The 19,941-nt window shown below is 34.3% G+C and overlaps 2 protein-coding genes and 2 non-coding genes across 4 annotated transcripts in view; all 4 read left to right on the top strand.

The window, feature by feature from the left end:
• LOC148943762 (AP-3 complex subunit beta-2-like) overlaps window positions 1-5,140 on the top strand; it is a 154,052-nt gene extending 148,912 nt beyond the window's left edge. Inside the window, 2 exon segments of the mRNA XM_089101231.1 lie at window positions 2,439-2,577; window positions 5,089-5,140. Coding sequence (XP_088957357.1) covers window positions 2,439-2,577; window positions 5,089-5,140 — 191 coding nt within the window.
• A 31-nt stretch (window positions 5,141-5,171) lies between these two features.
• On the top strand, window positions 5,172-15,268 carry LOC148943761 (uncharacterized). Its single transcript, XM_089101230.1, has 2 exons — window positions 5,172-5,177; window positions 14,198-15,268. The coding sequence occupies exons 1-2, from the start codon at window positions 5,172-5,174 to the stop codon at window positions 15,266-15,268; spliced, it is 1,077 nt and encodes a 358-aa protein (XP_088957356.1).
• A 1,599-nt stretch (window positions 15,269-16,867) lies between these two features.
• LOC148943760 (small nucleolar RNA U3) lies at window positions 16,868-17,074 on the top strand. The gene has a single exon (XR_016143021.1). It is a non-coding gene; the product is annotated as a small nucleolar RNA U3 (small nucleolar RNA).
• Window positions 17,075-18,462: 1,388 nt separating this feature from the next.
• Window positions 18,463-18,672, top strand: LOC148943759 (small nucleolar RNA U3). The gene has a single exon (XR_016143018.1). It is a non-coding gene; the product is annotated as a small nucleolar RNA U3 (small nucleolar RNA).
• The last annotated feature ends 1,269 nt before the right edge of the window (window positions 18,673-19,941 follow it).

The raw sequence follows: 19,941 nt of genomic DNA, 5'->3' as shown, positions 1-19,941 counted from the left end.
CCGTGCGGAAGAACTGCGTTAACGGACGAATTTTAAGTGGAACTATATGAACTATTATTACGAGCGTCAACCTAAGAGTAAGACACAGGGCAGGGCCCCTTGCATGGGCTAAAACCTTTGAAATGTGGGTATCGTAATCGGCATCAAAAAAATTAAACTTTCATACAAAAAACACTCAGTTCAACACTTTCATCCGTCGCTATTGATCAGTATACGATAAAACAATGTGCTACTAATGGGATACTACAATAAGGCAATCTATAACGGACTACAAGCAAAAAAACACTCTCCCTTTCAATTGCAACTATTTATACAGGAAAACAATGGGCTGCTATTCCAGCTGTCGCAAGTGCTCAATATAGCATTCGAATCGCTTCTTTTCATAAGCTCCTTTTATCCGTTCGAGGCAAGCTGATCAGTTTAGTTTTGTCGATCTGACGTTTTTAGACTTTTTTAATTTAATATTGGTTGAATTTTATTTGAAACTTAATTTTAACAAGGGAGATGGTGCGCCAAGATATCCGTTCAGAACGAAGCCTTATATTATAAAAAGAGTAGTATCATCTGATTCCCCATTAAATACTCTTTTCAAATATAATGGTCACTAGCCGGACAATAGGCCCATTCCCCTTATTGGGCTAACTATAACCCTAGCCTATATACAAATTAAAAAAAAAATACCATAATTATAAAATTCGTACTTTATAATATGAAGAAGATTTTTATTAATCAAATTTAGTATCACCTATCCACAAAACTGGCACAAATCACTATCAATAAAAAAAAGGTTTATTTCGAAATGTGTTTGATTTGTCATACCCACAAAAAAAACAAACAATCACCATAGAAAAAAGATTACTAAAAAGAAATAATGAATGCAGATTGGCCGTTTAATAAATAGATATTTAAATGGTGGGTATCTTAGTAATTTTGGATGTTGTAACGTTATAATAGAGAAAACGTTTAAAACGTATTTTGTTTTCTCCAAGAAACAAATGACGTTCTGGTCTTTAGACTGCGTACAGGGCGTTTAGTCCAACTTATATTTATAGCAATTTATGTTTGTTTTCAGTTTGACTACCCCATTCATTGTAATTTGACAAGTTTCTGACAAGCTTTACAAGTTTAAACTTAATACACTTAGTTGTTCCTGAGATTTAGCAAATATGACCCTTTGAGAAGCCAGATGTACAAGCATCAGTTGAATTAGTCCAGCATCTCTCTCAACTTTCCCTGGCAGTTTCAATTTAATACCCTTACCTGCATCTGAGTTATCAAATGTAATCTATTTTGACAATCATGGCGCAGTTACTGTCTTTTGATTGATTTCACTATCCCCTTCAACTTTCCTTGAAAATTTAAACTACATAAGTAAGGCGTTTCTTAGATATTGCAGATACACCCTTGTGACAGCCCAGATGCATATACTGTCTTGTAGATATTTAATTCAGCATGATCCTCGACTTTCACTGAAAATTTAAAATTAATACCTCTAGCTGCTCCTGAGGTACGGTCAATATGTCATTTTACAGCCTTGGCGCACTTAATGTCTTGTGATTTAATTCAATATCCCCATCCATATTTCCAAAAAAAATCCACTAAATACCCTTAGTCATTCCATAGGTAGGGCATAAGCATTATTTTGATGACCTTGAAGCATATGCTGTCTTTTGATTTTCAAAACTCAATACAGAGAGTAAAAATTAAAGTATGTTGATTTGTCAAAATAATACAGTACAGAATTAACATAGCATATTGGTAATACATTCCCAAACAATGTTTTTGGCCCTGGATTCATTACTGAAAGTTTCATATCCGACCCTCTTTTCGAGATAGGAAAAAGTAGTTTCTCTAGAATTTTACCACAATAAGAAAAATTTAGTTAATTGTTAAAAATAGAGTGGTACTAAGTGTATGATCTCAGTTCCTGACAGAAAAATTGTTACGGAGCTAGAAATAATGCCGCAACAAGTGTTGCAGTATGCAAGATGGCGTTGAGAGTTATTTCTGTTCACTTTAGTGCTAGTTTCTATTCTTGTAAGTTACCCACGCTGTTTGGTGTAATATAACATCTGTTTTACTAATACCGTTTCCATGGGGAAAGGGGTACTGTGCTCCTTTTTTTTAAATATTTTGCGGATCGCATTGAGTTTTTGAAATGGCACTAGTTTAATCATTGGGCTATATACATTGGTTGGACAGCATTTTTAAAGAATTATCAAATGCTTTCATAGGATTTATCCTCCCGGATTGATTCGTAGAATCGTACAGAGTTGTTTCTTGAGTGTTCTTGCCTATTCGAACCGGCCTTTGATCAATCAGTGCGAGATGTTGCCGTGGCAAGCGTTGGCAGAAGGGAAAACAGGACTTATATTCATTTAGTTGTTAAAGTCATGCTGGTTTATGTATCATTATTTAATTTTCATTCATTTGTGCAGGTAAGCTGCGTGGTATGCAGGAGTCGACAACTGTGGCCACTGTTCCACCTTTTATAGTCAATGGCCACACTATTTGTCGAAGAGTTTATGAAGCTGCAAATGTCTCTTCTATTCCTTCTTCGGATCATTTAATATTCAGGTATGGGATAAGAACTAAAATTAGGTCTTTCTTTTAAATATAGGGATTATAATTGCCAATTATGACCAATTTCGGCTCTTAAATATATTTGTCTGAGGGGAAATGAATGACAAATAGCTTGAAATGTATTAATTTTTTATAATAACACAATTTACTTCTTTTTACTGTGAAATAGGATAATTTCATTGGAACAATTTTAAACTATTTCTTCTAAAAACATGAACGGTGATTTTTATAGTTTGTATTTTTCCTCACTTTTCAAACGGAAAAATTTCGTTGCACTTTGTTTCCCAACAAAAAGTGTCATTTTTAGGAAACAGACAAGCCATTTCTAAAAATAAGTTGGGGCAGCTGCATTTTTGTATTTTTTTTTCTCTTTGTTCTCTTTTGTAATCGAAAGTAATTTAAGTTCAAACTGGCTAAACACAAGAAAATGTTTATTTAGTGTTTGAAATACTGTGTGTTGAAATATAGTGTTTGAAAAAGTAAGATTGGGGCTTTTATTTTAATATTTACCTGTGGCTATTTATCTGTTTACCCTCGTGTTGATTGCGTAAATTTGCGTTGATGACAAGCATGCAAAAAAAAAAGATTCCAGAGATTGGGACAAAGGTTTAAAAAAAAATCTTTTCGTGAAGGTGATGTATTTTTTAGTATTGCAATAAGTTTGACTTTTTTAGGTTTTTTGCCTTGTATGAATGGGTTGGGGGAGGAGCTTTCCCCTTTCAAGGTCTGGACTCTCCTATTTATTCAATGTTTACAATAAAAGGGCAGTAATTCCAATAGAAGAGCAAGTAATTTATTTTTTTGGTCGAGCACAATTAATTATTGGGCTGATGTCGTTCAAAACGTTGTGTTGAAATAAAGCATGTAAAAAATAGGGATAAACATAAAGTTTTGTAAAGTTGGTTTTTTTTTTCGGGTAAATATTAATTTTTTGTAATATCTTAATCATTCTGGCTTTTCTTTTTATCTTTGTTATTGAGGGGTGGGTGGGGGCGATATATAGCCCTGTGAATTTGAATAACTTCAATAGAAGGATAATATTTACAATAGAGGGGTAAAGTTAGGAGGACATCATTTAGTGTTTTGAATAAAGATTATACACTTTTGTCTTAGTAACGCTAAAAACGATGGGCTGAAAACCAATGTACAAAATGTCAGGGATTTGGATAAAGGTTTCAGATTAAGATTTTTATTCAGGTAAATATCATGTTTTTCCAAATAGTTCAATAATTTAGGTTTTTCCTTATATTTCGTTTAGTGCGTGTGTAAAGGGTTTATTCCTCTAAATATTTCGTTTATAACTAAAATTGAGAAGTAATGCTGGGTGTCATGGGACGCCCATTTCAATATCGGATAAATACCATCTTTCCTTGTATGTAACTTTGCTTTTACCCATTTCTATTGTTTTTTAAGATATCTAACAGTTCGTTCACGTTTCGTGAAATATCGCACAATTTCATGTTTTTCATGGAAAATATAGGAAGATACCAAATATATTTTTATGTCAAGAAACTGAGGCTCTCGCAGAAAAAACTGCAAACCTGCCTAGATTTATACAAAGGGCAATATTTGTGTTTCGAAAAATCGATAATTTCTAAGACTATCGAGCAATTGCCTGGATATGGACAATGACCTGTAATGTTCAATTAAAAAGCAGTTTTAATTTGTTCAAATTTTAGCTGGCGAAAATTGTGCCATTATGACAGATCCTGCTTGACATTTTGCAGTGAGTACTATGTGTATCCAGGCAGTCAAAAATGCTTAAGTACAATATCTCAGGAACGGCTTAGGTTATTAAGTTGAAATTTCAAGGAAATAGTTAGGAAGGATTTTGAACTAGAGCAAAGGCACTATGTGTATCCTGATTGTCAAAAGAGCCTACTTGCAGTACCCAAGCAATGGCTGAGGATTTCAGGTTGAATTCTTAGGTAATGCTGGGGGATGTTGAACTAAATCAAAAGACAGAGTATGCATCAAGTAGTCGAAAAGGTGGACGTGTAATATATCAGGAATGGCTAAGGGTGTTTAGTTCAAATTTTCAGTTTATATTTAGGTAATGTTGGATCGGAAGAAGCTATTTTCATCCAGGTCATCAAAAGGGCAAATCTGCACCCTAGGTCCTTCTAAACGTATTCATTTGAGACATGAGGAATTGAGATTATGCTGTGAAAAAAAAAAATCAAAAGACATCATATACTTAAAGGTCATTAAAATAATGCTTATGCCCTACCTATGGAATGATTAAGGGCATATAGTGGATTTTTTTTGGAAATATGGATGGGGATATTGAATTAAATCACAAGACACTAAGTGTGCCAAGGATGTAAAAATGACATATTGACTGTACCTCAGGAGCAGCTAGAGGTATTAATTTTAAATTTTCAGTGAAAGTCGAGGATCATGCTGAATTAAATATCTACAAGACAGTATATGCATCTGGGCTGTCACAAGGGTGTATCTGCAATATCTAAGAAACGCCTTACTTATGTAGTTTAAATTTTCAAGGAAAGTTGAAGGGGATAGTGAAATAAATCAAAAGACAGTAACTGCGCCATGATTGTCAAAATAGATTACATTTGATAACTCAGATGCAGGTAAGGGTATTAAATTGAAACCGCCAGGGAAAGTTGAGAGAGATGCTGGACTAATTCAACCGACGCTTGTATATCTGGCTTCTCAAAGGGGCATATTTGCAAAATCTCAGGAACAACTAAGTGTATTAAGTTTAAACTTGTAAAACTTGTCAAATTACTATGAATAGGGTAGTCAAACTGAAAACAAACCTAAATTGCTATAAATATAAGTTGGACTAACGCCCTTTACGCAGTCTAAAGACCAGAACGTCATTTGTTCCTTGGAGAAAACAAAATACATTTGAAACGTTTTCTCTATTATAACGTTACATCATTCAACATTACTAAGATTCCCACCATTGAAATATCTATTTATTAAACGGCCAATCTGCATTCATTATTTCTTTTTAGTAATCTTTGTTACTATGGTGATTTTTTGCTTTTTTTTTGGGTATGACAAATAAAACACACATTTCGAAATAAACCTTTTTTTTTATTGATAGTGATTTGTGCCAGTTTTGTGGATAGGTGATACTGAATTTGATTAATAAAAATCTTCTTCATATTATAAAGTACGAATTTTATAATTATGGTATTTTCTTGTAATTTGTATATAGCCTAGGGTTATAGTTAGCCCAATAAGGGGAATGGGCCTATTGTCCGGCTAGTGACTATTATATTTGGAAAGAGTATTTAATGGGGAATCAGATGGTACTACTCTTTTTATGATATAGGGCTTCGTTCTGAACGGATATCTTGGCGCACCATTTCCCTTGTTAAAATTAAGTTTCAAATAAAATTCAACCAATATTAAATTAAAAAAGTCTAAAAACGTCAGATCGACAAAACTAAACTGATCAGCTTGCCTCGAACGGATCAGAGAAATAACAATAAATACCCTAGTCAAATTCAAAAATAGCAAAAATTAATCTGTATAGGGCTGATAACCTCAAGACCAGCACCCTGGGCGTCGGCAGCATCTTGTCTAGGGGGGGGGGTCTTTTATCAACTGCTTTTCAAACCATCTGCTTTTTCAGCCATATCTAATGTAAATTTGAAGGTCTAGGGGGGGGGGAGAGGGGGCAGCTGCCCCCTAACTGAAAAATCAGAGAAACGTGGGAGTTCAATTTTAATGAAAAAGATCTCTATTTGCAGTTGAGGAGTTTTGGTAGTAACAAGTGCGAAATTAAAAAAAAAAAAATACAGAAAAGAATGAACAGATAGCATCATACAGTTTAAAGGGATGTAGTTGTCTTTGGGGATGAACTGATTGTTCTTGTTTGAATTTTTTGGATGTAAAGCGTTTTAAGCGTATTTATTTTCACGTTCATTGGGGCAATACCGACGAAAATATGGTACTACTCTAAAATTTTCATTATTTAAAATAATCCAACAAAGATTCATGGAAATCACAATTTCAAGCTATGGACTCGGGTGTGATTCTCTGGCCTAAGTTGGGTTCAGTTAGCAAAAAATGAAAAAATGAAATGAAAACGTCACAAATTTTGTTCTTTTCTTGTGTAAATCTTGCGTTCTAGGCTTTTTTTGTTATTTCTTTTTTCTTTTATTTTCTAAAATTTTGTGTGTTAAGCTGTCTTCTGCTTGGTCAGACATTCTTCCTCTGTGTTTATAAAACAGTCCATTATGCTTTAATTGAAATTGAGTGAGGGATTCAAGCTCAAATCATTTTTTCGTACGTATCTATCGATTTTGGGAGTACTACAACTCTCAGTTGACCCATTATTCACCATATACTGACTTGTTTCACCCATTCCGGTTCTCCTTTTTATTTTACCTCTGCCTTTGGTTCTACAAAACACTATTTTCTAGATTCTTCCTGTTGGTATGACCATTTGCGACTTTCCTGTGGTAAGCTCTCTTCCGCGTGGTCAGACAAGGACTGCTTTAGTTGGGATTAATTTTGGGGATTCAACTCAAGCCGCTGTTTTTGAAGTTTCTATTGGTGGTAGGATTCTAAAAGTCTCAATAAAGCCCCCTATTGGTGAAACTATAAGAGCAGTTACTATGTCGGAAACATATTTCTTATCACAACAAGGAAAGCCACGATATAAATATTAAAACCAATCAAAAGCCTTAAAAAAGGTTTACATAATTAGATATCAAAATTTTTAGATAGCCATTTTGTTCAACGTAGTTTAAAGTTCTGGAAATTAGGTCTTTGAGGATGACAACCCTCTCATAGCCCTCAGGACAAGGATTGTAAGTTATGCCCTGGGGGCATATAAAGTTTATATTGATAGCTTTGTCGTAGAAACTTCAAAAAGGGCTCATTCGATTAGAAAGTGAAATGGCTTGTGCCCTTTTTAATAGTCGAAAGTAATTGGAAGGCAACTAACACCCCTTCCACGCCCACCTTTTCCCCAAACACATCCAATCAAATTTTTGAAATAGCCATTTTGTTCCACGCAGTTAAAGTTCAGGAAATTATACCATTGAGCAGGACAGTCTCCTCACAGTCTTCCGAGCAAGGGTTATAAGTTATGCCCTGGAGGCATCTAAGTTTTTATTGAAATCTTTGCCGTAAAAACTAGAAAAAGGGCTCATTAGATTGGAAATTCAAATGTCTAGTGCCCTTTTTAGTAGTCGAAAGTGATTTGAGGGCAACTAGCCCCCCTCTCTCGCCCAGCTTTTCCTCAAACACATCCAATCAAAATTTTTAGATTGCCATTTTGTTCAGTGTTATAGATTTCCAGATAGAAATTATGTTTTTGAGGAAGACAAACCCCCACAGCCCTCAGGGCAAGGGTTGTAAGCTATATCCTGGGGGCATATAAAGTTTTTACTGAACCTGGCGTCGTAGAAACTTTAAAAAGCGCTCATTCGATTGGAAATTGAAATGGCTAGTGTCCTTTTTAATAGTCTAAAGTGATTGGAAGACTACTAACACCCCTTCCACGCCCACCATTTCCCCAAACATATCCAATCAAAATTTTTAGATAATCATTTTGTTCCACGCAGTTTAAAGTTTAGGAAATTATACCTTTGAGCAGGAGACTCCTTCCACAGTCTTCAGGGCCAGGGTTATAAGTTATGCCCTAGGGGCATATAAGGTTTTTATTTAAATCTTTATCGTAGAAAATTGAAAAAGGACTCATTCGATTGTAAATTCAAAGGTCTAGTGCCTTTTGTAAAAGTCGAAATTGATTTGAGGGCAACTAACCCTCTTCTCATGCCCACCTTTTCCACGAACACATTCAATTCAGAATTTTCGATAGCCACTTTGTTCAACGCAGTTGAAAGTTTTTGTAATTAGGTCTTTAAGGATGACAACCCATCCCCCCCCACAACCCTCAGGACAAGGGCTTTAAGTTATGCCCTGGGAGCATGTAAGGTTTTTATTGAAATTGATGATGTAAAAACATCCAAAAGGGCTCATTTAATTGAAAATTGAAAGGGCCATTGCCCTTTTAATAGTCGAAGGGCAACTAACCCCCCTCTCACGCCCACCATTTCCCCAAGCACATCCAATGACAATTTTAGATATCCATTTTGTTCAACGTATTCGAAAGTTCTGGAAATTAGGTCTTTTAGGATGATAACCCCATCAGAGCTTTCAGTGCAAGGGTTGTAAGTTATGCCCTGGGGCATATAAGGCTTATATAGAAAATTGTTGTAGAAATTTCAAAGAGGGCTCATTTGATTGGAAATTGAAATTGCCCTTTGTAATAGTCGAAAGTGAGTGGAGAGTAATTAACCCCCACTCTTACGCCCTCCATTTCCCCAAACACATTCAATCAAAGTTTGGAGATAGCCATTTTGTTCCACGTAGTTGAAAGCTCTGGAAATTATGTATTTAAGGATGACAACCCCCCCCCCCAGAGTCCCCAGGGCGAAGGTTGTAAGTTATGCCCTGGGGGCATATAAGTTTTTAATGATAGAGACTCTAAGGTAAAAACTTCAAAAGTGGGCTCATTCAATTGGAAATTGAGAGGGCTAGTGCCCTTTTTAATAGTTGAAAGTGATTGGACGGTAACTAACGCCCACCATTCCGCCAACGGTAACTAACACATCCAATCAAAATTTTCAAATAGCCTTTTTGTTCAACGTAGTAGAAAGTTCTGGAAATTAGGTCTGTGAGGATGACAACCCCCCCCCAGCCCTCAGGACGAGGATGGTAATTTATCCCCTGGGGGTGTATAAGGTTTTTATTGATAGCGTTGTCGTAGAAACTTCAAAAGGGCTCGTTTTATTAGAAATTGAAAGGGCTAGTGCCTTTTTTAATAGTTGAAAGTGATTGGAGAAAGACTAACGCCCCTCTCACGCCCACCATTTTACCAGACACAATCAATCAAAATTTTCGAAACTAGCCAAAATTAACATAAGTTGGGCTCAAAACCTCTATGCCTTCCCAAGGCCAGAACATAATTTGCACTTTACTGAAAACAATACAAATGAATGTGCATTGTCAGTTTAATATACATATACTGATATTTAGTAATCAAAATCTTAATATTATTTGATTTATTAAAATTATAGAATTAAAAACATTTATTTTGTTTCAGTAAAGGGCAAATTATGTTCTGGCCTTGGGAAGGCATAGAGGTTTTGAGCCCAACTTCTGTTAATTTCTGCTCGTTTTGAGTTTGACTCGGTTATTTATTCTAATTTCTGTTCGTTTTGGGTTTCATTTATTTATCGATGCTGATTTGTGGTAGTTTCACGCTTGGTAGATTACTTGATTTTATTTTTGCTCATTTTTTGTTTAATGGAGTTCTTTACTTTTCTTTGAAAAACTTATTTTGTAGAAAAATTTTTCTTAATTAATTTATAGTAAAGATCGATGTGGGTATAATGTATTATTTTTAGTTTTTGTGGTTGTTTAGACCAGGGCACTTCGTATCGAAGGAGTTGTCGTGGGAACTTCGAAAAGGGCTCATTCGATTGAAAATAGAAAGGGCTGATGCCCTTTTTAATAGTCGAAAGTGATTGGAGGGCAACTAATTCCCCTCCCACTCCCACCCTCCCAATTGCCCATTTTGTATAAAAACTAAATGTTGCCTTTAGATCAAATCAAAATACACTGTGTCAATGCTAATTCCCAATAAGGCATCTCAGCAGTTTCCTAAGAACGGCTGAGGGTATTATGTTCAAACTTTCGGGGCTACTTCTGCTCTTAAAATTTAACCAAATCAAAATAGCGTAAATTTATCCAAGCTATCTAAGAAAGTAAACAGATTTTTTTGCGATTGGTATCAAGTTGTCCATTTCAGGTCGACTAGAGGAGGTATGAAACTGAATTAAACACTACTGTTTGTGTCCAGATTTTTTAAAGGGTATATGTTGTTAAAAATTGCTGAAAATTTTCCCCAGCATACAAACAGCATGCCAAACTATAAATTCTTTAAAAAACGATTAGATTTAAAGTATTTTTTTCTTTTCCCTGAAAAGACTATGTCAATATAAAATGAACAGAATTATTAAAAAAACTTTTTCTACAAAATAAGTTTTTCAAAGAAAAGTAAAGAACTCCATTAAACAAAAAATGAGAAAAAATAAAATAAAATAATCTACCAAGCGTGAAACTACCACAAATCAGCATCGATAAATATATGAACCCCAAAACGAACAGAAATTAAAATAAATAACCGAGTCAAACTAAAAAACGAGCAGAAATTAACATAAGTTGGGTGCAAAACCCCTATGCCTTCCCAAGGCCGGAACAAAATTTGCACTTTACTAAAAAATACAAATGAATGTGCATTCTCAGTTTAATATATATATATACTGATATTTAGTAATCAAAATGTTAATTTTATTTGATTTATTAAAGTTATTAAAGTAAAAACATTTATATTTTTTCAGTAAAGTGCAAATTTTGTTCTGACCTTGGGAAGGCATAGGGGTTTTGCGCCCAACGTATGTTAATTTTTGCTCATTTTGAGTTTGAATCGGTTATTTATTGTAATTTCTGTTCGTTTTCGGTTTCATTTATTTATCGATGCTGATTTGGGGTAATTTCTCGCTTGGTAGATTATTTGATTTTATTTTTGCTCATTTTTTGTTTAATGGAGTTCTTTACTTTTCTTGAAAAACTTATTTAGTGGAAAAACTTTTTTTAATTAATACTTTTTTTTATTATATATATATATATATATATATATATATATATATATATATATATATATATATATATATATATATATATATATATATATATATATATATATATATATATATATATATATATATATATATATATATATATATATATATATATATATATATATATATATATATATATATATATATATATATATATATATATATATATATATATATATATATATATATATATATATATATATATATATATATATATATATATATATATATATATATATATATATATATATATATATATATATATATATATATATATATATATATATATATATATATATATATATATATATATATATATATATATATATATATATATATATATATATATATATATATATATATATAATAAAAAAAAAGTATTAATTAAAAAAAAGTTTTTCCACTAAATAAGTTTTTCAAGAAAAGTAAAGAACTCCATTAAACAAAAAATGAGCAAAAATAAAATCAAATAATCTACCAAGCGAGAAATTACCCCAAATCAGCATCGATAAATAAATGAAACCGAAAACGAACAGAAATTACAATAAATAACCGATTCAAACTCAAAATTAACATACGTTGGGCGCAAAAACCCCTATGCCTTCCCAAGGTCAGAACAAAATTTGCACTTTACTGAAAAAATATAAATGTTTTTACTTTAATAACTTTAATAAATCAAATAAAATTAACATTTTGATTACTAAATATCAGTATATATATATATTAAACTGAGAATGCACATTCATTTGTATTTTTTTAGTAAAGTGCAAATTTTGTTCCGGCCTTGGGAAGGCATAGGGGTTTTGCACCCAACTTATGTTAATTTCTGCTCGTTTTTTAGTTTGACTCGGTTATTTATTTTAATTTCTGTTCGTTTTGGGGTTCATATATTTATCGATGCTGATTTGTGGTAGTTTCACGCTTGGTAGATTATTTTATTTTATTTTTTGCTCATTTTTTGTTTAATGGAGTTCTTTATTTTTCTTTGAAAAACTTATTTTGTGAGAAAAGTTTTTTTTAATAATTCTGTTCATTTTATATTGACATAGTCTTTTCAGGGGAAAAGAAAATAATACTTTAAATCTAATCATTTGTTTAAGAATTTATAGTTTGGTCTGCTATTTGTATGCTGGAGAAAAATTTTCAGGAGTTTTTAAAAACATGCGCCCTTTTAAAAATCTGGACACAAATAGCGATGTTTAATTTAGTTTCAGACCTCCTCTAGTTGACCTGAAATGGAAAATTTGATACCATTCGCAAATAAATCTGTTACTTTCTTAGATAGCTTGGATAAATTTACGCTATTTTGATTTGGTTAAATTTTAAGAGCAGAAGTAGCCCCGAAAGTTTGAACATAATACCCTCAGCCGTTCTTGGGAAACTGCTGAGATGCCTTATTGGGAATTAGCATTGACACAGTGTATTTTGATTTGATCTAAAGGCAACATTTAGTTTTTATACAAAATGGGCAAATGGGAGGGTGGGAGTGGAGGGGAATTAGTTGCCCTCCAATCACTTTCGACTATCAAAAAGGGCATCAGCCCTTTCTATTTTCAATCGAATGGGCCCTTTTCGAAGTTCCCACGACAACTCCTTCGATACGAAATGCCCTGGTCTAAACAACAACAACAACAAAAAATAATACATTATACCCACATCAATCTTTACTATAAATTAATTAAAAAAACCTTTTCCACAAAATAAGTTTTTCAAAGAAAAGTAAAGAACTCCATTAAACAAAAAATGAGCAAATATAAAATCAAATAATCTACAAAGCGTGAAACTACCACAAATCAGCATCGATAAATAAATGAAACTCAAAACGAACAGAAATTAGAATAAATAACCGAGTCAAACTCAAAACGAGCAGAAATTAACAGAAGTTGGGCTCAAAACCTCTATGCCTTCCCAAGGCCAGAACATAATTTGCCCTTTACTGAAACAAAATAAATGTTTTTAATTCTATAATTTTAATAAATCAAGCGTATCCAGGATTTTTGTTCAGGGGGGTTTTACTAATTTTTTGACTTTTTTGGGGGGGGGGGGGGATTTTTACTAATTTTTGACTCAGTTTTCGACTAATTTTACTGATTTTTACCTAGGTTTTACTAATTTTCGACTTATTTTCGAGTCGGTCAAAAATTTCGGGGGGGGGGGGGGGTTTCAAACTGGGTAACCCCCCCCCCCCCCCTCCTGGATACGGCCTTGATGCCACGGGGACTAGTTGTCCCACAGAATCGACAATTATAATAATACTTTGATTTTTGATTTTATTTTTGCTCATTTTTTGTTTAATGGAGTTCTTTACTTTTCTTGAAAAACTTATTTAGTGGAAAAACTTTTTTTAATTAATACTTTTTTTTATTATATATATATATATATATATATATATATATATATATATATATATATATATATATATATATATATATATATATATATATATATATATATATATATATATATATATATATATATATATATATATATATATATATATATATATATATATATATATATATATATATATAAAAAAATTTTCTGCTCCGGATCCCCATCTTCAAAATAGTTATAAAGCGAGACTCCAAGATTTCTTTGAGCATGCATCTAGTCCGGGACCGATTATTACAAAGAGTCTGATTATTTCTGCAATTGGGAAACTGAAGAAAAAAAAGTCTAGAGGATATGACGGGATTTCTGCACAACATTTGTCGTTGTGTGGGGGTATGTTTATTGAGCATTCGGTCCTCCTTTACCAAATGATATTTAATTTGGGAATTGTGCCCGATTCTTTTTCAATTGGATGTCTGACTCCTATCCCAAAGAAAAATAAACCTCCTTCCGATTGTTCGTCTTTTCGCCCAATAACGGTTTCAACTGTTTTTTATAAAATATTTGAAAATCTGATTATTGAGGAGCTTCGTACTAAATGTACAGTTCAGGCCCATCAGTTCGGTTTTCAGTCTCGCCTCGGATGCGGCCATGCTCTTTCTGCTTTAGTATCCACTTTAGTTGACGCAGAAGACCGCGGTGAAAGCATCGCTTTAGCCACTCATGATGTAAGGCGCGCGTTTGATTCGCTTCTCCACGAGGAGATTATACTGGATATGGGTTTGGCCGGTGTTGATCCCTGCTCTCTAGCCCCACTGGCTGACATGTATGAAAATCTAAAAGCGGAACTTAAACTTCCTTTACCAGCGAGTGAGTGCACTAGCCTGTTGAATGATGTTGCTGTTTCTCCGCGTGGTAATCCCCTTCTCCCGGTAAAGAAGGGGGTAAGACAAGGTGCCATTTCGTCACCGACAGCATTTTATAACAGTATCGTAAAGCAGCAATCGAAGTCACTTATGACTTACATTCTGCGCGGTGTTGATTTATCTTTGATTGGTTATGCGGACGATGTACTGAACCTGAGCCGCTTTCTGCAAGGACTAGAAGATAATTTTACTCGACTACAACAAGAGTATGCTCAGATTGGACTTCAGTTTAATGCCGACAAGTCTGAGGTACTGCTGTTTAATTCGAAATCTGATGCTGGTCGAAGCATCACACTTGGTGTTTCTACTGTTGGGCCTGCCGGTGGCATTGTATATCTGGGCCTTCCTATTGGACGGTCAATACTAGAGACGCGGCGGTTACTGCTTTCTCATTTTCAGAAGCGGGTTTCATTTACGTATAGCCGTATTGTGGCAAATAAGCGGAAGTTTGACCGTCGTCTGCTGGCCCGGGTGTACAATGCTATGGTTTTGCCCCATTATTTGTACCTCAGCCCTTTCTGGCGTATATTTACGGCTACAGATAGACTGAAATTGTGTTCAGTGTACTACAAGTATGCAAAGTTTTTGTTGCGTTTACCACCATGGACAAGCAATCGATATGTTTCGCATCGGTACGGCATCATGAATCCCGAAGAAGCTATCCTAGCGCAGATTACTCGATATAATTTGACACTTAAGTCCCATCCATGGGCTATGATTCTCCAGCAGTAGTTGGCATAAGCTGTTGGTTGTTGTGTTTGGTTTTTTTTTGTTTGTTTCAGAAGAATTAGTGTTTTTGCGTTTTTTCTTGTCTTTTGTTGTGCTCCATCTGTTTTAATTGATGGGTAATAAATGCATTTATTTATTTATTTATATGCCACGCAGGGCCGTATCCAAGATTTTTGTTCAGGGGGGGTTTTACTAATTTTTGACTTTTGGGGGGGGATTTTTACTAATTTTTGACTCAGTTTTCGACTAATTTTACTGATTTTTACCTAGGTTTTACTAATTTTCGACTTATTTTCGAGTCGGTCAAAAATTTCGGGGGGGGGGGGGTTCAAACTGGGTTCCCCCCCCCTCCCTGATACGGCCTTGATGCCACGGGGACTAGTTGTCCCACAGAATCGACAATTATAATAATACTCTGATAAGTACAATAAGTTACTTAAACACTTACTATCTTCCAAGGTATTCCCAAAAATAAACGGACAGGGGTCAGTCCGACAAATAGATTAGTACGACCCTCGGTCCCAAAAATGGAAATATTTATGCTAAAAATCAATCCGGCCAGTTGTCGTCCTTAGCCAGGAAAACGGTCATTTCTCAATTTCCTTTCCAAGCCTCACATCAAGGATGTTTTAGTCTATCTTGTAAAAAAAAAGTGGTATTTCGAAACTTAGCAATTTGTATTTTGCGTTATAAATATTTCATTTCATATTAAATTGTTTCTGCTTAATTGGATAGGTTATCACATGTCCACAAAGAAAAGACGGAAGAAAATAGTTAGATATTGCTTAGTTTTATTTTATAATCTTTTTGGTGCCTTCTAAGTAAAAGGTCGCTAGCCGAGCGTCCAAAAATAATCTTTGTCTACCGCTAGTTTAAATTAATAGCTGTATACTAAAAAAAAGATGTATAAAAACAGCTAACTTTTGGAAAAGTAATTTCGTCATTTTCTTGTTGGAATGATGTTACCTGCGGGTTTTTGCAAATTATAACAATTATCTGTTTTTATATCTACACTAAAATACGTGGATGATTTTGCTTTCCTTGCTACTTATCGCCTTCAAGTCCGTATCCGTAGGGGGGGGGGGTACCCGGTTTGCCCCCCTCCCCCAAACAAAAATCCTTGATGCGCCTTCATAGCCATAAAAGATTAATTGAAACGTGGTGGATTTTTTCCTATTCTTTTCTATAATTTAGTGTCATCCCCACTTTGCGTAGGAAATTAATAGATACATCCAGCAATTAAGACTATTTTTACTAAGGCATCCTGATACTAGCACTATTCATATTGCGTTCATTAACAATTTTATGTCTCAGTAGGTAGAATAATCGATTATTTAGTTTGCAATTCTATTCTGGTAAGTCTCTAGTCCCTCGCAAAGGTATCAATTTTTGAGTAAAAAATCATATTTAGCATTATTCCTATTAAGCCTCAATGTGAAACCTATTTTAAGCTTATAATTAATATTTTAGAAGAATGGAAGTATATTATAAGAACTTCTTAGGCTCGAATTGCTAATGAAACAGTTATTGTAGGTTCATAAGACAGTAACAACCGATTTTGTCTATTTTTGTATATACAAAAATAGGAAATTGTATCTGATTATGATCATACTTCACAGGATCATTTCCGTAGTATGAATACTTAGGTTTCGCTGGGAAACTGACGCTTTCACAAACCACGATGATGAGTGGAAACGTCAACTTCTGAGCGGGAAAAGGACCAGATTTTGGCTTGCGCTGGAGTCTGGCTATTGAGGACCGTTCTCAGCTTTAGTTAATACAGGAAGAGGTAGATGTAATCCGAGTGGTTGTGGAAATAAAAGAATGACAAAGTTGTGGTGTTTGTTATTACAATTATGAAGAGATAAGTAGAATCACCAAAGGAACAAGGCTACCTAATGTGACGGCGCGTGCGACTCGACGCAAAATGCTGTACCAGCGTTGCCACCCTCAGTAGGATAGGAGATATAGTAAATTTCCTGAAATCTAGTAAATAGTCATGGTTTATAGTGCATAAAACTTTTTTATCTATTTTCCATGAATTCAGGAAAAAAATTATTGTAAACATGACAATTTAAAACGGACAGGGGTCGGTCCGACAAATAGATTAGTACGACCCTCGGTCCCAAAAATGGAAATATTTATGCTAAAAATCAATCCGGCCAGTTGTCGTACTTAGCCAGGAAAACGGTCATTTCTCAATTTCCTTTCCAAGCCTCACATAAAGGATGTTTTAGTCTATCTTGAAAAAAAAGGTGGTATTTCGAAATTTAGCAATTTGTATTTTGTGTTATAGATATTTTATTTCATATTAAATTATTTCTGCTTAATTGGGTAGGTTATCACATGTCCACAAAAAAAAGACGGAAGAAAATAGTTAGATATTGCTTAGTTTTATTTTATAACCTTTTTGGTGCCTTTTAAGTAAAAGGTCGCTAGCCGAACGTCCAAAAATAATCTTTGTCTACCGCTAGTTTCAATTAATAGCTGTATACTAAAAAAAAGATGTATAAAAACAGCTAACTTTTGGAAAAGTAATTTCGTCATTTTCTTGTTGGAATGATGTTACCTGCGGGTTTTTGCAAATTATAACAATTATCTGTTTTTATATCTACACTAAAATACGTGGATGATTTTGCTTTCCTTGCTGCTTATCGCCTTCAAGTCCGTATCTGCAAGGGGGGGGGGGAGTACCCCTCCCCCAACAAAAATCCTTGATGCGCCTTCATAGCCATAAAAGATTTATTGAAACGTGGTGGATTTTTTCCTATTATTTTCTATAATTTAGTGTCATCCCCACTTTGCGTTCGAAATTAATAGATACATCCAGCAATTAAGACTATTTTTACTAAGGTATCCTGACACTAGCACTATTCATATTGCGTTCATTAACAATATTTATGTGTCAGTAGGTAGAATAATCGATTGTTTAGTTTGCAATTCTATTCTGGTAAGTCTCTAGTCCCTCGTAAGGAATCAATTTTTTGGGCAAAAAATCATATTTAGCATTATTCCTATTAAGCCTCAATGCGAAACCTATTTTAAGCTTATAATTAATATTTTAGAAGAATGGAAGTATATTATAAGAACTTCTTAGGCTGGAATTGCTAATGAAACAGTTATTGTAGGTTCATAAGACAGTAACAACCGATTTTGCCTATTTTTGCATGTACAAAAATAGGAAATTGTTTTACATTAAGATCATACTTCACAGGATCATTTCCGTAGTATGATTGCTTAGGTTTCGCTTCGATACTGACGTTTTCACAAACCATGATGATGAGTGGAAACGTTTACCTCTGAGCGGGAAACGGACCGGTTCTGGCTTACGCTGGAATCTGGTCATTGAGGACCGTTGTCAGCTGTTGTTAATATGGCTGGAATGGGGTAGACGTTATCCGAGTGGTTGTGGAAATACTTTGACACAATACTGGTAACTGTTCGTACCATTAATGAAAGCCAAGTATAATCACCTACGGAACAAGCATTGAGAAAACCCTCCAAAAGTGTCTTCAGGAGCAAAATGCTGTACTACTTATCTGCTCTAAGCCAATCTATTCTAAGTTGTACTGAATTGTGTAACTACGGCAGTTAGTTACCAGGTTCGCATAGGAATGGAATTTTCCCCGGAGACGCGGACAAAGGGGCGCAATATTTGTGTGGAGAGGATAGGTTTTGTCAGTACTTGTTCCGTAGGTGATTATTCTTTGGAAAAAGCTAATCTAAGATTTAAATGGAATAGAGATTGATCCAAGTAGAAGATTGCTAACTTTTAAACCGCTCTTGAGCATAAAATTTTGAAACGAGAATGTGATGAAATTTTAAATAAGAAAAAAACCTTCAATGATAGACCCACAAGCTAAAGTGTGTTACAAAAAGGTGTATAAAATTCTCCCTATACAGGACAGCGATCTCTAAAATTCTTTGGGTTATGAATTCGAAACCTTGCAAAATAGATCTTCTGCTTAACCCTAGAAGGGTAAGCTTTCGTAAATTTTACGACGCAAAAACACTTTTTCGCGGTTGCCATGGAAACGGATGCATTGCACGAAGCGACCTTCCTGATATGTTCATATTATGACTAGCCAGATCTTGTGCTTTCACAAGGGTTTTATTATCTGAACCGGCTGAGGAGATACTAAGGGTGAGTTGTAAAATTTACTAAATCTCAACATCTACTCAACTTTTTCACCTAATTCTGAAAAAGGGATATTTTCATAAAAACTTGGTTTTTAGTAGGCTTCTTCGGACAGTGAGGCTAGATCAGTTTATTGACATTGGTGACAATTTTCGTAGCCAATTTTCTGAGCAAATAGCACATGAAAATGCTGAATTTGGCTATTTTCTGATTTAACAAATGAGCAGCAAAAATTTTTCACACTGACAAATAGAAATGTCACGACTGACAACTGGTTTATATCGATTCCGTTTGCCGCAGAACTACTGAAGGAACCGTATCGACTGACTACAGTTGATACAGTACGAAAACACAAGAGAGAAATTCTAGAAGAGCTGCTTGTAAGAAAAGGGAGAATCACAGGAGCCTCAATATTCTGTTTCGATTGGGAGCTGACTCTAGTGTTATATCCTCCTAAGCTATCAAAAATGGTCCTGCTTTTGTCAACTTGCCAACAGGTTACCAGTACCATATATCCAACCAAGAAGCCTGAGATCAT

This window comes from Artemia sp. Qi Xiang Cuo, chromosome 15 (genome assembly GCF_049724085.1).
Source record: "Artemia sp. Qi Xiang Cuo chromosome 15, ASM4972408v1, whole genome shotgun sequence".
Lineage (NCBI taxonomy): Eukaryota > Metazoa > Arthropoda > Branchiopoda > Anostraca > Artemiidae > Artemia > Artemia sp. Qi Xiang Cuo.
The sequence above is the reverse complement of the archived record's forward strand: the minus strand, read 5'-3'. Positions and strand labels throughout refer to the sequence as shown.